Source organism: Xiphophorus couchianus, chromosome 7, assembly GCF_001444195.1.
Source record: "Xiphophorus couchianus chromosome 7, X_couchianus-1.0, whole genome shotgun sequence".
Taxonomy (NCBI): domain Eukaryota; kingdom Metazoa; phylum Chordata; class Actinopteri; order Cyprinodontiformes; family Poeciliidae; genus Xiphophorus; species Xiphophorus couchianus.
In genome coordinates this window covers 28,491,899-28,511,006 of record NC_040234.1, presented here as the reverse complement: position 1 = coordinate 28,511,006, position 19,108 = coordinate 28,491,899, and the positions used below count along the sequence as shown (strand labels likewise).

The 19,108-nt window shown below is 39.5% G+C and overlaps 1 protein-coding gene across 1 annotated transcript; it reads right to left on the bottom strand.

Annotated features, from left to right (window-relative positions):
• Window positions 1-2,161: 2,161 nt before the first annotated feature.
• LOC114147555 (volume-regulated anion channel subunit LRRC8D) lies at window positions 2,162-17,950 on the bottom strand. Its single transcript, XM_028022036.1, has 7 exons — window positions 17,944-17,950; window positions 6,884-7,094; window positions 6,428-6,791; window positions 5,099-5,662; window positions 4,536-4,786; window positions 3,842-4,201; window positions 2,162-3,378 (listed from the first exon to the last, which is right to left on the bottom strand). The coding sequence occupies exons 1-7, from the start codon at window positions 17,948-17,950 to the stop codon at window positions 2,262-2,264; spliced, it is 2,874 nt and encodes a 957-aa protein (XP_027877837.1). The 3' UTR covers window positions 2,162-2,261.
• Window positions 17,951-19,108: the final 1,158 nt, after the last annotated feature.

Below are 19,108 nucleotides of genomic sequence, written 5' to 3'. Positions count from 1 at the left end.
TCTTTATGTGGCTCTGAAGGTTCAGGTCAGAGTCCATCACTACTCCCAGGTTTTGGGCCTGATCGCTGGTTTTAGTTGTAATAACTGACGCTGTGCATTGACTCTAGATCGTTCCTCTTTAGGTCCAAAAATAATAACTTCAGTTTTGTTTCTGTTCAGCTGCAGAAAGTTTTGGCACCTCCACACATTTATCTGTTCTTAATGTAATGTTACATGACTATGTAACACGACTTTGTGTTTTTGATTATGTAAAGCACTTTGAAACGTCTTGCTGCTGAATTGTGCTATACAAATGAAATTTGATTGATTGATTGTCAGTGCGTCACATGACATGTGAGCTATTAAACGCTAATCATATTTTTTTAAATAAAATATAAAAACCTTTAAAATGGGGAAAAAAAGTAGTGTACCTCATCTGTAGAGACTGGTAGAACAATTTCACACAGATTTTGACTCAATAGGTCACATGACCTAGAAGATATTGAAGAGAAATACTATCTTTAAACTAAAAAAATAGGTAACAAAAATAAAAAATGAGTTAAAATGGAATAAAAATGCATGTGCCTCATATATACAGTTTAGTACAACAATTACGCACTGATTTTTAGTCAATATGGACACAATATGGAAGCTTTTGAAGAAAACATTATTTAATATTAAAATTATTTAAACTATTGAATATGACTTGACATTTTAATGTGTGTCTCATGTAAAATCATGAATTACCACTTTTTTGTATCAGTTGGTCACAAGGCAAAGCATTTATTAACATTTGTTTGACAGGAGTGTTTGGTTTGGAAATTTGTTGACAGTCCCTAAGCGAACCTCCGAGCGTTTGAGGAGGAAGCTTGAGAACTGGCCGAAATTAGCGTTCATAAATTGGCTCAACCTTGAGCTAAACGCCGCTTGCTCGGCGGATATTGGAATATTTCATATCCAACTCGAAACTAACTTCACTTCGGTCGGTAACACAATAAAAACACTGGGATAAAGTTGGTTTTGGTCTGTGGCCGGTAAAGACGGCACCAAGCAACTGAACGAGACGTAAACGCCCCACAACGTCTTACGCAGTGCCGCTGGTTCCAAAGCTCTATTGGCCAATAGTAGAGGAGCTGGACATAGAAGGCAGCTCTCCTCATTAACATAAAGATGCACACGGAGAAGCAGAAAAAGGACAAACAGAAAAAGGAGAGGAGGAAATGACAAAAGAAGGAGGGCTTGCATAAGGAAAAGACAAAACAAAACATTACTTTTCTTTACAGAAACGCATGTTTATGGGAAATGAAAAGGAAAATATATACATTTCTTGACGGAAACTCGTGTAAGGATAAGGAAACGCTAAATATATATTTATGCTTTTATTTCTTATTATGTCAGTTTTGGTCCTCCGTAGATATACCAAACTGAGATGTTTCCTAATTAAAGTGACCAGTGGGTGTAAATATTTTTTGTGCATTGCTGACAATAAAAATATTTAATGTGAACTGACAGTGAGTTGAAATGATAAAAATACACATTGTGATCTTTTTTTTTTAAAGTTTCCTACGCACGTAGCTCCAGTTTTATCTCCTTGATGCTATTAATCCATATTACATAAAGCAGACAACTTCATCCTGGAGTTAGCTTCAGAATTGACTAGTTTTAAATGCGTGCATGTTTCTTAAAAACAATTTTAATGCATCATTCTAAGACGTCTCTTGCTCTTGTCAAAAATGTCAAATTAAGCTAAACAGGTAATTAAAGGTACAGTAGCTCCTCTGCCTTCTCCTATTGCTAACTAGAAAACAATCAATCAGAGCCAGGATTGGTTTTCTTTATAACTGTCAATCACCTTCCATGTGGCCCCACTCCCTTCCAACTCCCCATTTTCTATCTGCTAATTAGCATGGTCACCGATGACGACGGATAAACGGTTTTCCTGTAATGATAAGTTGTTTCTTCGCCATTAGCACATTTAGCAGCAGGTACATAAAGTCGATTGACAGCACTAAGACCCTCCTCCTGGCTCTGATTGGTTGTTTTTGGGACAGCAAAAAAAAATGTTTTTGGGATTTAAGAAAATTTATTTACATTTTACATTTTAAGAAAAATGTAAAAAAAATTATATATTTTTCATAAAAGTTATATAGTGCAGCTTTAAAAAGAAGTACACTATATATTTTTCATAAAAGTTATATAGTGCAGCTTTAAAAAGAAGTACACTAAGTCTAGTTAAAACTGTAAATTTTGCTTAGGTGTTGGGACAGAGTCGTCTATAAACCTTATATCTGTGACTCTAGAGCTGCAGAGAAGCTCCACTGAGCGGGAGAGTACGGGAAAGTGTCCGACTCTGGCCTGGAGTGATCCTCTAAGTATCCCTTGCTGGTGGGGTAAGAACGGCTCAGGAAGTCCCTGACGTGTGGAGGCAAGGAGAGGAAGAGCCACCTCTCTACCAGCAGCCCACCTCCACAGAGCCCCAAACAGCAGCCCAGCTCAGCAGGCAGCTCTTCCAGACTATTGCTGCGCAAATCCAACCTGTACAGGTGGCTCAATGCTGAAATTCCCCCAGGCAGTGAACCGATTGAGTTGCGAGACACATTTAGGACGCGGAGTTCTGAGCAGCTGAAGAGGTCAGAGGTTAGGCTCTCTAACCTGTTTCCACTCAGGTCTAGTTCTGCCAGCAGCCCCAATGCCTTGACCTCAGAGGGCAGCTCAGGTATCAGGTTGCCAGCTAGCAGCAGCCGACGAAGCCGGTGGAGCGTGAAGAGCCCCGGGGGCAGACTCTTCAACTGGTTGTTGGACAGATCCAAAAGCTCCAAGCCTCGAAGGACGCCGACGGTGGGCGGCAGCGCCAACACATGATTGTAGGCGAGTTTGAGGCAAGAAAGACACTGCAGGTGGACCAGACCGAGCAGTTCCTCCAGGGTTCTCAAGTTGTTGTGCTGCAAGTCGAGCGTCTGGAGGCGAGTCAACGCGAGCAAGGCCGAGGGCAGGCGGTCCAGCTGGCAGTCCTGCAGCCAGAGTTCTGTCAGGTCCGGCATTCGCTTGAGTCCCGTCAGCACAAGCAACCTTGCGCCTTCATTGTGTATCTCCAGCTTCACCAAGCTTCCTGCCACCTCGCACAGCTCTGACGGAACCCTCTGCAGCATCCCGTGGATCACCAGAACCCGGAGGTGCCGGAGCTGCCGCAGGCTCCCCAGAGCCCAGCCGTGACCGACGCCGCCCTCGCTGCCCAAGCGACCCGAAAGGTGGAGTTCATGCAGGTTGCGGAGGGAGAGGACCCAGCTGGGGATCTGTGACGCCTGAGCGAAGGTGATGTGGAGAATCTCAAGGCGTTCCTGGAGGACGGCGAGCGCACCGGGATCCGCAGCCGTGGGGCAGTGGTAAAGGTGGAGCTCCCTGTGTGAGTGTGTGTGTGGGAATCAAAGCAAGGGAATATGAACAGGAAAGAAGATGATCAGGGCTGCTGAAAAAAACAATTCTAACTTTAATCTCAGAATTTTTAGTTTTTCTTGTCAGAATTCTGGAGTTTTTCCTCAGAATTCTGATTTTAATGAGAGAATTCTGTCAGAATACAGAATTTTTTTATCTCAAAATTCTGACTTTTTTTTGTCAGATTTCTGATGTTTTTGTCAGAATTGTGACTTAAATGTGAGTATTCTGTCAGAATTCAGAATTAGTTTTTCTCAAAACTTTGTTTTTTCTGTTTTCTCAGAACTCTGAGAAGATAAAAAAATATGAATCCTGACTTTCTTCTCAGAATTCTGAGAAAAATCTCCAAATTAAGTTTGGATTTTTTTCAGTGGTCCCAATTCTCTTCCGTAGGGTAAAGAACATGCGGCTGATTTCCTGTACATCTCACCTGAGTGAAGTCATGTTTGCCACCTGCGACGTAAACCTGGCGTCAGCGATGAGCTCCAGTTTGAGGGCCTGAAGCTGGCTGAGGGTGAACAGAGCCGGAGGGAGGCGAGGCAGGGCGACGAGCTGCAGGGTGCTGCAGCCCTCTGCGTCCACGCTGGTCAGAGCCTGGAGCTTCTCTTCTCCCCAGTGCCTCTCCAGGCTCTGCTCCAGGAGTCGGCTCTCGCTGACCGGCGACAGAAACACGGAGAGGCGCTGCACCAGCAGCGGGTCGTACTGCTCCAGCATGTGGATGAGGAAGGCCAGGTCATTCATCAGATCGGGAATGTCTTTCAGGGAGTGGAAGGAATATTTTCGAAGACAGCTACGGACAGGTAATGAAACAAGAAAAAAATTCAAATGGAAAGAGAAATGTAAAATAGGACTTAAGGTACTACACATCTAAAAAAAACAACAACTAAGCAACACAGAGAAATGCTTCGTTAAATAACATTAATATTCTGAGCATTCTCTTTAAAAATGCACCAAAAGTCAGAGACTTTGACACAGCTACATATATTTTATTTTGTCATTTTTCTTCTCTTTTTTTGCTTCTTTTTGTATTATTTATTCTTGTGTAATTTTATATAAACATACGTAGAGCTTACCTGTACTTCGCTTCAAAGAAACATAAAATAAAAATCGACGCAAGTCCTAACCTGCGAAAACTCCAGCTGAGGGTGTAAAAATTAAGAAGTGCATAAATCCCTAGAAGGATTAGGTAGGTCACAAGCAGCTTGCGCAGGAGGGATGAGAGCGAGTGGACGCATTCGAAGGTTGTGTAGCCCACTAGCGTCTGCTCTGCAGGCTGACAGACGTGGCTGAAGGAGAGGGAGCCGAGGAATGGGACGGTGTAGCTCATGATCAGCGTTACCATCAGCAGCTTAAATATCGTCTGAGCCAAGTAAACCTGGAAAGACAAAACAAGATTTAAAATTGATAGCATACATCCTTATTGGTATGTTGGTTAAAGGTGCAGTATGTGACTTTTATTTAATATATATATATATATATATATATTTTGAATATTTGTTAAAACTTCCACCATGTAATGACATTATGAGACAGATAGTGTGTGAAAAAAAACAACAAACAAACAAACAAACAAAAAACATTCATAGAAGTTACATACTGCAGTTTTCAAGCAACATACCTGGCTAGAAGGTTGCCAGAACTTACAAAGTTTTCCAAACAACAGACTACAGATATGTAGTTCCTGTACCTTATAAATGACAGCGGAGCTTTCGCAGTGAGACCGAAACTTCCTGACTCTTTCAAACAGGGCCCTGGCCTGTTCTCCATCACTTTTATCCAGACTCAATACCTGCCCGGGGCGTTCACTGTTCACTGGAGGCTCGGAAGAGCACAAGTGCGTCTCAGAGCCGAGGGACACAGACGACATGGTGGAATTAGAGGAGACCGTGGAAGGGCAAGGAGAAGGTGGGTAGGCCGACTTCTTCAAAAGCGGGCTGTCTGTGCCAGAGTCTGTGCTTGAGTGGCCCGTACGGGCCGGCGCAATCGAAAACCAAGCTGCGGACGCGGCGGCGTGGCGGGGTGGTCTCTCCAGATCTCGGATGTTTTCCTGGCGTGCAGCTTGGGACAGGGCCTGGGACGTCCAGGGGGACTCGCAGCATTTTGCCAAAATGGACAGGAATTGTTCTATGCGGGAAGAGGTGTGAGGGAAGTGCAGCCAGAAGGAGCCGCTGGCGGCCAGTAGCAGAGACTGCAGCAGGGCCATGTAGGGGAAGAAGCGTGAACAGAAGGGTAAAGCTTCGTGGTAGCACACCTAGACGGACAAAACATTTCCATAAGGCAAATTAATGGCTACAGCTATGCCATATTAACCACAGTTTTAGAAAACCTGCTGCCTAATAATACTTTCCAGGTAATAATTATTTCTGGACATTGCCTTTCTGTGTAATTCTCATCTCCCTTCTGTACTCCATCTGGGCTTTCTCTCATTGAAGTGGATTCCTAAGGTAGAATTTCAATCAATCAGCGAACAGCAGGAGAAGTTATGAATGATGTCATTGATTTTCTACGCTGTTTTAGAATTGTGATCTGCTTGTAGTCTTAGCAATGGCATCGGATGAAGTTAACAAAGCTATTAAATTCATGTTGGCCAAAACATTGAATTAACGTCAACAGCCATCTTGTTCGGCTTGGCACTTCTCTTTTTGCAGTGGAGGATGATTGCTTGTAGCGCAGCCAATTTCCAGTAAGCTACCTAATGTGGAACCGGCACATTACGTTAGCTAAAAGTTAGCAACTGGGTAAAATTGACACTTCAACACAGTCCACACCTCCAGGAAGCAATTGTTTTGTCAATAGCTGAGAGGTCAGACCTTCTGGACAAAGCAAAGCGTAGAAAAAGGGGCTGGGTTTTTACTAGACTAAGGTTTAGACCACAATCATTTATGGGTTTTGCAGGAAAGGTGGAATCCAATACATTTAATGTTGGTAACTCAGTGAACGTAGCATCCCAAAACAACCCATTACTTCAAGAGTTTATCCTTACAATCATATATAGCCCAAAGGTAAATAACGATACCTGGCTAACATAAATGTACTGCTGGTAGACCAGATGTGTGCGGCGTCCCTGTGCAGGTGACTGGAGATTCGGGCCGATGCTGTGAGGAACATGCAGAGGGGCTTCAGAAGACGCGAGGACTGCGTCGCTGCCAACTGGTGGATGAACACCGTCGCTTGCGTTGAAAGGCGGTTCAGAAGGAATGCACACCACCCTGTCTCTGGACAGCTGCACAGTACAAGCCAGGACGGACGTCATCAGCATCAGGACCACCAGGTAGTCCATGAAGACCTCCCACCAGGGCTTCAGCAGCTTCCACGTGTTCTGCTGCGGATCCACAGGCGCCAGTTCCGACAGGGAGAACATGGTCCAGTCTGAAGGATGTCTGTGAGATACTTGTTGGTTAAACTAAGCGCTACTCAGCTATCTTTAGTTAAACTCTCACAGTTAGAGAACATCAACTTTGTTTTGTCCTACCTGGCTGAAAACTTGCTCCACAACTTTGTAAAACTTTTTAGCAACTCCACTGCTCTTCCTCCTCTGCCACTTTGCAGAGAGTTGAGGCCGGAGCGCTCCGGTTCTGCGGTGAAAAACAAACTCCTACTGAGCTGGCCGACACGCCGGCTTTTCAAGTGTTGCCATAGAGACGGAGAATATGCTGCTGAGAATTCCAGTTCAGGCCCGGGACCTCATGGTCTGTTGCACACTTCACCAAAGCCTCGAACTCTTTTCAAACTACACAGGGGAATACCATGAGGAGTTCTATGTTAATGCATTGTTAGAAATATGGTTTAAAAGTCTATTACATGTTCACTCACCAACACTGAAAATGATGCAAAATATGCTTTTTGCTCATTTTATTTAACGTACAAAAACTGAGAAATATATTAGTTTCTAGCAACATAACTAACCTGGAGAAGTACGCTAAACGAGGACCTGAATAGTTAACGTTCTTAAAGAATAAACTGGATTACAGGCAGATTATGCATGTAAACTAGTCCAAGTCAAGCATTTATAGAAATAATCATAAACTCTCTAAATGACACCTATGACAGTGGCCTATGTCTGCTGAATTCAGTGCCTTGTCAAAGTTAATATATAAAACAATACTCTTTTCACATCTTGTTATATTAAAGCCACAAACTTTGATGCATTTTTGGGTATCTTTTATGAAAGACCAATGCAGAGTAGTTCTTAATTGTGAAGCGGGACAATAACAATACATGGTATACAAGGAGTGTGACAAACATTTGTATTTACCCACTTTTACAGCAGAGTACATTTAATAATATCTCAAGCTCATTCTTAGCAGATAATTTCACTTACAAAGATATTTTTTCTACGTTACAAATGAAATAACCTGAGGGAACAAGTATTTTATTTTATTATTTTAACCAATTTTATGAAACTATTAACTATTAACTTAAAATTAGCTGATATCTTTCTGAAAAGTTACTTAGAAGTTAATTTTTTCTTATTCCAAGTGTACTGAGATATTTGCACTAGAAACTAGACAAAAACACTTGGTACTTCAAATGGACGTTTAGCCAAGTTAGCTTAGTTTACATAACTTAGCTTACGTTTAGCTACTTTAGCTTAAACTTTGCTAATTTAGCTAAACGTCATTGCTTAAGTTTTACACAAAGTGATAAACATCATTACTGACCGTTCACGATAAGTCAGTACGCAGACGCTTTGAAAATGATACGTGTATCCGGTTTAGTACCGCATACGGAAGTGGCACAAATGTATTTTGGGTGAAAACATTGGAATTGCGTCGTTCTTACAAAAGTTCGGAAATGTTGGATGTGGGAATTTTCCTGCTCTGTGAACGTAGCCTTTGACTGGTCAGAGCTGACAGACCACTCATTGAAAATACTTAATTTTATTTTGTAAAAACAAAACAATAAAACCATGAAGTGAAGTAAAAAAGAAAAAAAGTATATATACCAATATTTTTTATATAGGTACTTAAGGGTCAAAACTGGCAAAAATTCAAATTCAAAAATACTTTATTGATCCCAAATTAAATTAAATTAAATTAAATTAAGAAGCTATTTTAAAATAGCGTTCACTTTCACAATCTACTTCTTATTGATTTTGGTCGGCGTTGTAAACAAAGTTCCCTCATTTTCCAGCAGAGGGTGCCAAAATCAATGTTTAGACTCAAAAAGCTGCGTTACGTTGCCAGCCTTAATTTGGGCAACGTTACAGTTCCTGCAATGGCCGCTTTATCACAAATAGTGATAAATCCAAAACTGGCCTATTTCTCAGTTCATGTAACTATTAACATCTGTTCCTACTGAAGGACTACATCTTGTGCTGCATCATATGCCATTTCCTTTTGTTTTTAGACCACTACGAATCTTTGGCAGAGATGCAAACTGACAATAAGCCACAATGAGATCTACGCCACACAGCTGGTGTGTGTGTGTGTGTGTGTTCTGTGTATCTGTGTTGTGTGAACAAGTATGTAGATGTGTGTCTATGTGTGTATTGTTGAGCAACGAGCACAGAGTTACAAAACAAGAGGTGGGGAAGTTGCAAATGAACATGTATGTGAGTGGGAGTGGCATTCGCCAGTACCACAGAGGAAAATCTCAAAATAAAACACCCAAGTGTGACGGACAGGGTTGACTGTTACACACTGCAACATCTCAGTTGGCCGCTGTATCAGCGACAGTACATCATGCTCCTGATTCCTGTGCCTGTCTGTTTGGAAGGAAATGAGAAACAGAGGGCGCCAGTTCTTAACTTGAGAACTGACAAAGGAACGAATCCTGAGAAGAGTTAAACCAATGTCAGGAAAACACTGCAATATTGTGGTTTCAGATTCTTGAAATGCTCCTTCGTTCATCGTTAAAATCCCTCAACAGTGTGTGATTGTTGACATGAATTTACTTCCTTTACAATAACTTGATTAAGGTCCATTTACTGAATCAAACATAGCTTGCATTATTTCAATCAATAAGCATTTTTGTTATTGTGTGCAGGCAAACTTTTCTGCAATATGACTTTGTTCATTTCTGTTTTAATTTTTGTTTCATTAATCAAATTAGCAACTCTCCCATTTTAACTGGAGCCAGCAATTTGCCCAGACATACCTGGCTACTCCAGCCACTTATAGTATGTTTACAGAAACTTTAATATGAAATACAGCAGGTAATAAAAAAATTATAATAAAAAATGAATTTACTTACAGAGCCTAGCTAGCATATTAACTATTATCTCATTGCCCAGCCAGGCCAGAAACAGTCAACATCAAAACTCCTGTTCTTACTTTTATAAGTATGCAGAATATTTCTGTGGTATTTTTGTACTAAATTAATAATGAATAATATAGGTTGTTAAAATGAAAATGTCTTAGGAATGTGACCAGCATTTTGTTGAATTGATGCCACAAAGAAACAGAGAAATACACAAGCTACCTGCAAGGTGCACCTAATAAAGAAGTAGTACAAACTCAGAAACATAATTGTTATTTAATTATTTAATCAAGTGGAAAAAAACGGACTTTGTTTTATAATATCATTGCACTGCTATTTTAGTTTAGCATTCTAAGATGTTGTAGACTAACATTAATATAACACAAAAAAGCCTAAGAAAGCAATTTAAATGTTCAAAAAGATGTCAGAAGTCAACTTTTTATATATTACAGGCCCAAACACCCATTTTGTTTGGTTGTTGTATTTGCAAATATGAAAAGAATTAACCAGAACTAACTACTGAAAGAGTTTCATGAGGTGTTGTCATGAACAATCACGATTTTGCACTGAGGTTACATGTTTCATCACCATCTTAGTTTAGCATGTGATCCTGCTAAGATGTCATAAAATGCAACAAAAAAAATATGTAGAACTGTTTTTTAAGTTACAAGTCTAAAACAAGTTAGTTGTTGTTTTTATTTTTGAGTAAAAAGTAATTGATAAAAAATTGCTCATTATGTCTGCATGACTACTTTGTCCTGTAGCTACATGTTCCATTTTAGCTTAGCATATTAGCATGCTAACATTTTGCTGAAATAATAGCAGAAAAACATCAATGTAAATGCACAAAATGAAGGTCAACTTTATATTAAAAGTCTAAAACATAACATTGTGTTGTATTATTAACTGAAAAGGAACAGATAAATGGGTTTTTAAAATATATTTGAGTGATTTTTCAGGATTTTGCCTTTTAGTTACAATCAGACGAATATTAGGAGATCCTAATTTATATCTTTATAACACGTTGTATTTTAACTTAAACCCTTGTTAGCAGGTTACATCACCCATTGCATCATTAAATCTAATTATTAGTATTGTGTGACGTTTGATTGAGCAACAGACCAAGCGGTTGGGTAGTTTGCGTTTGAGCTGCTTTGTTGCTGAGAAAACAACAACAACATTATGTGTTTGTTTCAGAGAATCATGGGTACAAAATTAAGACGGCGAAGCTTTGGTGTGGCAGGATGAACATTAGAAGCGGACCATATCCTACCAACACCCTCTGTTTTTTTAAAAAAGTTCTGCTGCGAAAGAGCTTGTGGCTTGACACCTTTTCATTTGCAATCTTATGCCTAAACGCAGCGACGCACTCGCACAGCCACACGACCCATGGGCAGATATGCTTTGGGTGGGGCCGTGTGATGTGACAGGATTCACACAAGTCCACACCATGAGAAAATATCGCCAACTTGTTGCAGACCTCTCACACGAAAAGCTTGAAGTATAAGAAAACAGTTTGTAACTTTTACCAATTCGAGTTTTCAAATATTTAAGATTACCTCCTATAATTTCCCAATTATGAGCTCATAATGTACATCTTATCTCATTATATTTAAGATTTAAAATATGCCTAGCAGACCTTTGGTAGAGTTAACTCAGCATCCATTATGGATTCTATTTTTTAGATGGGCTCTCTTCAGTTAAATTTTTTTATTTTGATCATTCCTTTTATTATATTCTGACTTCTTCTTAAATTTCCTGTATCGTTTTATCATTTATCGTAATAAAATTCTTATCGTGATACAAATTTTAATTTACCGCTGTGGACAGTCTTGTGAATGTGTTTTTTGTTACATAACATCAGTGTACTTTGGTAGTTTTGGCCTATATTTGTTGGTTTCAGAAACCATGTCAACTGACTTAAAATCAAAATTGGGGTTTGTATCTGGAATATGATCAATTTAAGTCAGTGTGTTATCAGAATCTTATCAAAAGCTCGTTGTTTGAAGTAGGCGTGCGCCAATTGGAGTTTTTCTGGCTGATCGATGATTACCGATCTTTAAGAAGCGTAACATGTCGGTTTGGATTTCTGATTGGATACTGATTTTTTATCTGAAATGTTGATAAATGTAGCAAGAAAGTCACAGAGATGGCAACAGTTGATTTTTAGGCCTTTGCTGAGGTAGTTAAAATCAGTGGGTAAGATTGGCTTCACATGTAAGTATCAGCCAATCACAAATCTTCAGAAATTACAAAAGTCAACGTTTGAGGCTTTAAACTCTCTAGAACTGTTTTAATCTAAATTCTTCACACATAGAATTCCATTTTGTAGTAATTAAATACTTTAAATACTTTTTTCCTTATATGGTTGAGAATTTTTCATCATTCAGATGGAGGAATTTGCTGATTTCGTTAGCAGGTGACCCCATATCAACACCCTTCCACCACCGTGCCTCACATTAAGGGTGAGCTAGCATCGGCCTGCTACACCTTAGTTTATGCTATCTAGTCATAAAACTATCCATCCATTTTCTTACACCCTTATCCCATTGGGATCGGGAGGGTTGCTGGTGCCTATCTCCAGCTGTCAGCGGGCGAGCGGCGGGGTCACCCTGGACAGGTCGCCAGTCCATCGCTGGGCATCATAAAAACTAAAGTTTTATTATTATTCTACATTTACAACCCATTTTCATTAGTTTTCCAAAGTAAGATGGAACAAATCTTGGATTTGTCATGACACTTTGGGAGAAAGGGTACCACTGCCTTGATCAGAGCCACAAAAAGCTTGTTCTAGATCTGGTTGGAACTTCTGCAAGCTGCACTTCTGCTTGATGTTGTTTGATTTCACATGTAGGCAGCAGCTGGCTTGTGTACCATGTCAATTTAGAGTTCTCACACCTCCTTACCTCTCCGTAACCTGGCATCGCCAAGGTGAATCAACTCTCATTTGGTTTCATGCGTGGGAGTGGGGATGCCCATATGTTGGCTGAATTTGAGTGATTTTGAAATGATCATTGCTTTATTTAACCACAGCGACCGCTGTCGCCACGGTTGTTTTTTTTTTTTAATCCGTTTTCCTTCTGTGCCTTTACAAAATCGCTAGAAGCTAAAAGTTGTTTTTTTTTTTTGAGGTTATGCGAGAACACAGGGGTCGTTTCTGCTTACGAACTTTGGTGTTTTAGAGAAAAGAAAAAAAAAAAGAAAATGGAAATATTGCAACTATTGGGTTTGAATCTGAATCTGTGATGCTTTCAATCTGAAAGCAATTGATTGAAAAGAGTGGGAGGATGCTATAAGCTGCAACAGATAAAGAAAAATACCTCAGCAAATATTTGCTTCCTGTTCAGTGGGTGGCAAAGGCCTACTTGAGAGCGTTGTGGCTTTACTTTTGTACATGACTCCGTAATACATTACTATACTGTGGGTCGAGTTCAATGTTCCCATGACTGTAATAAAAATAGAGTTAGTTAGAAGCCACACACAGCAAGGCGTCTGTTTTTTTTTTTTTTTTTTTGTTAATCCCTCTGCTGTATTTCAGTTCCCACATGAAGCACGTGTAGATACCCCAAATCTCAAGAAGTTCTGAAGACTTGATTTCCTCTATCTCTCTCTAGTCTACAAAGCAAGACAAAGCCGCGCACTGACCTTAACCTTTGCTCTTTAGACTTACGTAGCCGAAGAAAGTCGAACAGTTTCACAGAAATGAGTGTCGAACAGGTGGGTGGGGATTAACAAGGGACATAGTGGAACCTGCTGGCCGTGAGAAAGTGGCACGGCACTTCGTTTTGCAAGTCCCATGACTGAAACCACTGCAAGCCACCAGCCGCAGCAGCTACTGAGATAAACACCAAAGAACAGAGAATGTGGTCTGACCTGCCACCGACCCAATAAGTGAGGTTTTTCTTGCTGCTATCATTGATAATGACTCATTATCAATGTGACATCACCAAATGTTTTCTCTAAGAAGCTGTTTCAGAAGACTGCAGCTATGTGTATGATTTGCTCTTCAGTTAGTGTAGATTTAAATCAGGGGTGTCCAAGTCCATTCCTTGAAGGCATAGAGCCCTGCAACTTTCATGTGTGTCCCCTGTCCAGCACAACTGAGGATGTAGACGAGTTCAAACGATAATCAGTGTAATATCTCAGTCAGACATGCTGAAGTTGAGAGACATTCAGAAGCTGCAGGACACTGAGAAATGGAGCCAGACAACTGTGATTTAAAAGATTTTCCTAGAAGTGTGGATCCCTGGAGAGGTAACAAGTAATTGTCATCTTACCTAAACCTTACCTATCTTTGAACAATCTTAGCTTGAATAAAATCTAAGAGCCCAGAACAACATAAAAAGAAATTAAAGGTGAACTCCAAGATCAAGGTACATCGGTGTCAGATCGCACAATCTGTCATCGTTTGAGCCAAAGCGAACTTCATGGGAGATGATCAAGGAGGACACCGCTGTAGAAAACAACTCAATAAAAAAGGCAGACTGGAATTTGAAAAAGGCAGACAGCGCATATTAAAGACCTAAAGGGCTTATGGGAGAATGTAGTTTGGACAGATGAGTGAAAACTGGAGCTTTCTCGCAAGGTATATCAGATGCAAAAATGAAGCATTCCAAGAAAAGAACAATATCCCTATTGTGAAACATGGAGAAGGTGTGTATTCTGGGGCTGCTTTGATGCATCTGGCGTAGGGTGTCTTGAGTCTATGTTAGGTACAATGGAACCTCAAGACAATCACGGCATTTGGGAGAGATAGAAAGCCTGGTCTCCCTTCAAACCTGAGACAACTTGAGCAGTTTGAAAGGAGAGGGTAAAATACATGTGGACAGGTGCAGAAGGTCTCAGAAATTGCTTGATTGCTGGAATTGCCTCAGGAGGTTGTGAAACAAAACATTAAGTTATTGAGAAATGGCCTTACAGCTTTTACCTTGAATATGCTCTTCTATAGCTGTCTTTCTAATCTCTTGGACAACTCTCTTCTGGGCTTCCTGTGGTCCACGTTGGACCATTGCCTTGCATGGTAAATACAAAGCAATGTCTGATTTTTATTGGTTAATTTTCAGTCATTTTTTAGTCACTATTATTTTTTTCAGTGGTCATTGTGGGCTTGTCGGTCATTAACAGAGACGTACCAATGATTTTGTACATGTGTATGTATTTATTTCAGTCACTCCCTTATCGTAGGGACAGATACAGGAAATCCTTCCTGCCACATGCCATCTCACTGTACAATAAAAGCTAAATCATTGTTCTGCACTAATCAGTCCAATTTTGCACAACTGCACTGTGGCACACTTGCTGTACATATATTTACATATACATATCTGCATTTTTTGAATCTTTGCAAGGACTGCTCTTAAGTTGCTTTTTATATTAACAGCATTTTATATTTTACAATTTATTTCATTTTATATTTTATATTTTATTTTTATTTTATCTACAACTACTACTCAGTGGTAGTTGTTATTGTGTCTTGTCTCTATGCTGTAACTGCGAAGTAATTTCCCTGCTGGGATGAATAAAGTACTTCTATTCTATTATTCTATTCATTTGCTGCTAGTGCCACAGGACCAATGTGATTGAGAAGTAACTAAAGCTGACATTTGCCATAAAGAGTTGTTTTTCAATACTACTGTCTCATTGAATGTCTTCTTACAGAACATGACAATGCAAAAAAGTAAATTTTTACTCTCAGTTGTGTTACTCCACTATTTTGCATTGTATCTTGTAATGCTGGTAAACCTAACAAGCACACAATGCTTATCAATAGTAGCTCTCAAATTTTGTCAAAGTAAACAGCGTTTTCCAACTGTACCACCAACTTTACAGGCATATCAGCAAATCCTACTTGGACATGGATCATGGTTTAATGAAAGTTGGGTGTAATGTCATTCCTAGATCCATTGTTCACTTATATTTTTTGCCAAAGACAATTTATTTATATTGCTGATTGTGTGAGCAAACCACTACTCTTCCTGTAAAAAAAAAGAGAGACTAAGGTATATGACTACTGCTGTGTGTCTGAATTCACCCCCTTTTTTAATTTATGTTATGCGTTTGGTTCATTCTACCGTTATTCTGTTTATCAAGCAAGCTATAATACTTTACAACCTTTGTACTTCAGTATTTTATACTTTATAATCAAAGAGTAAATACTAGCTAAATGTATAGTGGTTCATCTGGTTCAGAGAAACTCAAATCACTTCACACTACATTCAGTCACGCACACATTCACATGCTGATGGTGGTTAGCTTCTACATCCTCTTATCTGCTGGATTTTGTGATTCGGTTTAACTGATGAGAACACGTCATGGCGTTCATTCTCAGTTTGTCAGTAACAACATACTGAGCTTTGCGGTGACAGAAAAACTCTTCAATCTGGTAGATATTGAAGTACAACCACCATTTTGCAAACGTTAAGTTTTATCCGTCTCCGATCCACATTTAAAGCTAAAGTTAAAAATACATTTTCAATTTTAGAAAAGTACCATTTATGTAGGAAATGTTAGGCGAACGTATTTTGGATAACATTCTAATTTAGTTCTATCACTCAATCAACTTTATTTGTATAGTACATATTTCAGCAACAATGCAGTTCAAAGTACTTAACATTAAAACATTAAAAGCGCCATAAAACCATCATACAGGCACCAATTGTTAAACCAGCAATAAACATTACATTACGTCATCAAAATCATCAGTACACATCTAATATGTTGGCCAATGTTCCAGTGATTACTCTAAACTGTTGGGTTTTTAAGCTAGTTCTTGTTAGCGCCTCTACTAGCCGTCGACAACAAAGTTAGCAGCTAATTATTATGGGCTAGAAAATACAATCTGTAGTAAAAGGAAGCTTAAATGTGCTTTAGCAACTTTAGCAAACTGTGTAGATGTATAGTTTTGTTGTCCAAATGTGTGTGAATATTTTCTTGTATGATGTAGACATCCAAAAGTACAAACTATTCAAACTTCTTTTGCAAAAGCTCTTTGTGCTTTGTAAAGCTGAAGAGGGAAAGATACTTTGCCGCATTCCTTTTTGTTTTTCTTTTACTCCTCCAAGCTACCAAGAACCTTTTTAATCAACTTTATCCAGATTTTGTTTTTTCCACTATGTGGGCATTTACCCTTAACGAAGTTTATTTGCCATATGGTGGAAAAACAAAAAAACTCAAACTGACTAAATTCATACGTCTTTCTTTCTTTCCTTCTTCCTCCTCCTCCTCAGGTTTCAGGTTCCTAGAAAGGCAGTTTTACACCACCATCAAGGTAACAAGAAGCCCCTGAACCCCCCAAACTCAGGAGAGGCAGAAACCCACCGAACCCACCAGCTCGTCTTGGCTCCACTCCTCTCGTCTGCTCTTTCAGACAACCCATGGGAGAAGGTTCCAAGCCCCCCACCACATGAACCACAGTGCTCTGCCATGCCTGTGTTTGTGCACATCAAGGGGAGCTCGGCGCGACTCTACGCTGCTCAGATCAGAACTGCAATGAGATGCATGCAAAAAATACAGCCATACTGAAAGGAGGAAAAAAAAAGTGTTGGTTTCAGTTCATATGTGGTCTCTGAAGATAGCATTCAATCTGAGGACAGATTCAAGCTTTGTTACTTGAAATTTATTGGGGAACATGCACACACTTCAGAAAGTCTACGGGGCGAATGAAATAATCTGAAAATGTTTTCCTCCATGTTGACCTATATAGCTTCAACAGGGCAACTTGTGATGCGAAGGACCAGTTTCATATCAGTATTTTTATGTCATGATGGCATCTATCTTTTAAAGGTGGCACTTTTAAGTTGTCAGGAAATGTGCACCGTCATCTGTGACTTTGAGAGACGGGGTGAAATTGAAAACAGGGTTATCTAGAGTTTATGAGTTGTGGAATCATTGGTACTTTCTTGAAGTGAATAAGAAAGGACAAGTTATCTTTTCCAAACTAGTTCATAGCAAATGGAAATCTTTGTCACTCAAACTCACATGATTAAAAGCAATGAAGAGCAGCCAAGCAGAGAGGCAAATTCTGCATTGGGTCTGGGCAACACATTTGGTAACCTAGTTCTGGACTCTAGATTGGTTTAATACTGCGATCTTTTTATCTTCTAAGTCAGATCTCTGATCTGGGACACTCGAGTTGAGCTAGTTCGAGCGTCGAGTTGGTAAAACCTGTGAGAATTTCTAACTGCTGTGCTGCAAAACAGGCAGATGACAGGGTTGTTCTCCATTGTATGCATACAAACAGCGTCACGTTCACAGAGAAACGATGCGATTGTGATGCAAACTGTTGATATGGAGTTTCTATCAGCAACTTTTTACTGCTTTTCTAATGCTTACCCTCCATATTGAGCTTATCGTTTCTCTGACACCTTTGACTTGTGAGCAACACAGACTGACAAGCAGCCTAATGTCTCAGAAAGTAACACACTTCAGTTGTCGAACTTAACACACATTGAGTGCATCGGGCTGAGGTGTGCCCAAAAAGACGGCATTATTTCTGAACTTTATCTGTGGGTAGTTTTAGTTAGAAGCATGAATGCTTCTGGATAGCACAAGTGTAAGGGTCAAGGGTCACCTGCTGGCCAGGCACTGATTATCTAAACCATATCTCGACGCCCTTTACCAAAATATAATTCAGATTTCACGTGCTCTTCTTGTGTTTCCATTTAGAAATCCTAAAAATCTGCCTTCCAAGTCCATGTAAAGCACACGATATGAAGGTGTATGCCTTGTTTCTTCCTGTGGAAGAGCTTTAGTGAAGTCTGTTAAAAATATATTGTTAAAAAATATTAGTATTTTGGATTTTTTAAGTTTCCAGTTGAAAATTCAACAAGAATGTTGCCTGTCTATATTGACTTTATGATGATTTTCAGATCAAAATTTCACTGTTAAACATCTAGCGTTAGCTATGAAGCATGTATGCTAACACTATCTTAAGTAAACAAATGTGTTCACTTAAAATTCTTTAACACTACACGGTCATATTAACATTTTTTATGCAGGGTAAATTAAACCATCTTACATTTAATTTTTTTATCCTGTGGAAGAGGTGAAGAACTGGCATTGCTGAAAAGGTTTACCTACGACGAATGAAGGGGCTATTTGCTTTAACCCAATAAACTAGATTAAATGTTTTTACCCAATATTTGGTTATAATGAATTAATGAATGGATTAATAATTTACTAATTTGTGTCCAAACATCATAAACCTAGCATTTGAATCAAAGACATCATCCAGTGGTCTTTTCTTAGCTAATCTACTAGCTAGCAATGCTCAAAGACGCTGCTAACATTTCATATTCTGTCTCTGTTTCATTGAGTACAAGTTATTAATTTTTCAATTTATGTATTACTATTTGATAACTGGAGCTTAAACGTAATGAAATTACTATAAAACCTGTCAAACATCAAATTAGCTAATTATCTTATTAGCTAATTTGCAAAGAAAAGACCATTAGCAAAGCAGGAGTCATTGCTTAGCTAATCGGCTAGCTAACAGCAC

Bases quoted from the DNA above. Each gene is read 5' to 3' on its own strand.
- LOC114147555 (XM_028022036.1), bottom strand. The intron at 5,663-6,427 runs GTATCGTTATTT...TTGTCCGTCTAG, and splicing joins AGTACATTTATGTTAGCCAG to GTGTGCTACCACGAAGCTTT. The intron at 4,202-4,535 runs GTTAGGACTTGC...ACCTGTCCGTAG, and splicing joins CTCAGCTGGAGTTTTCGCAG to CTGTCTTCGAAAATATTCCT.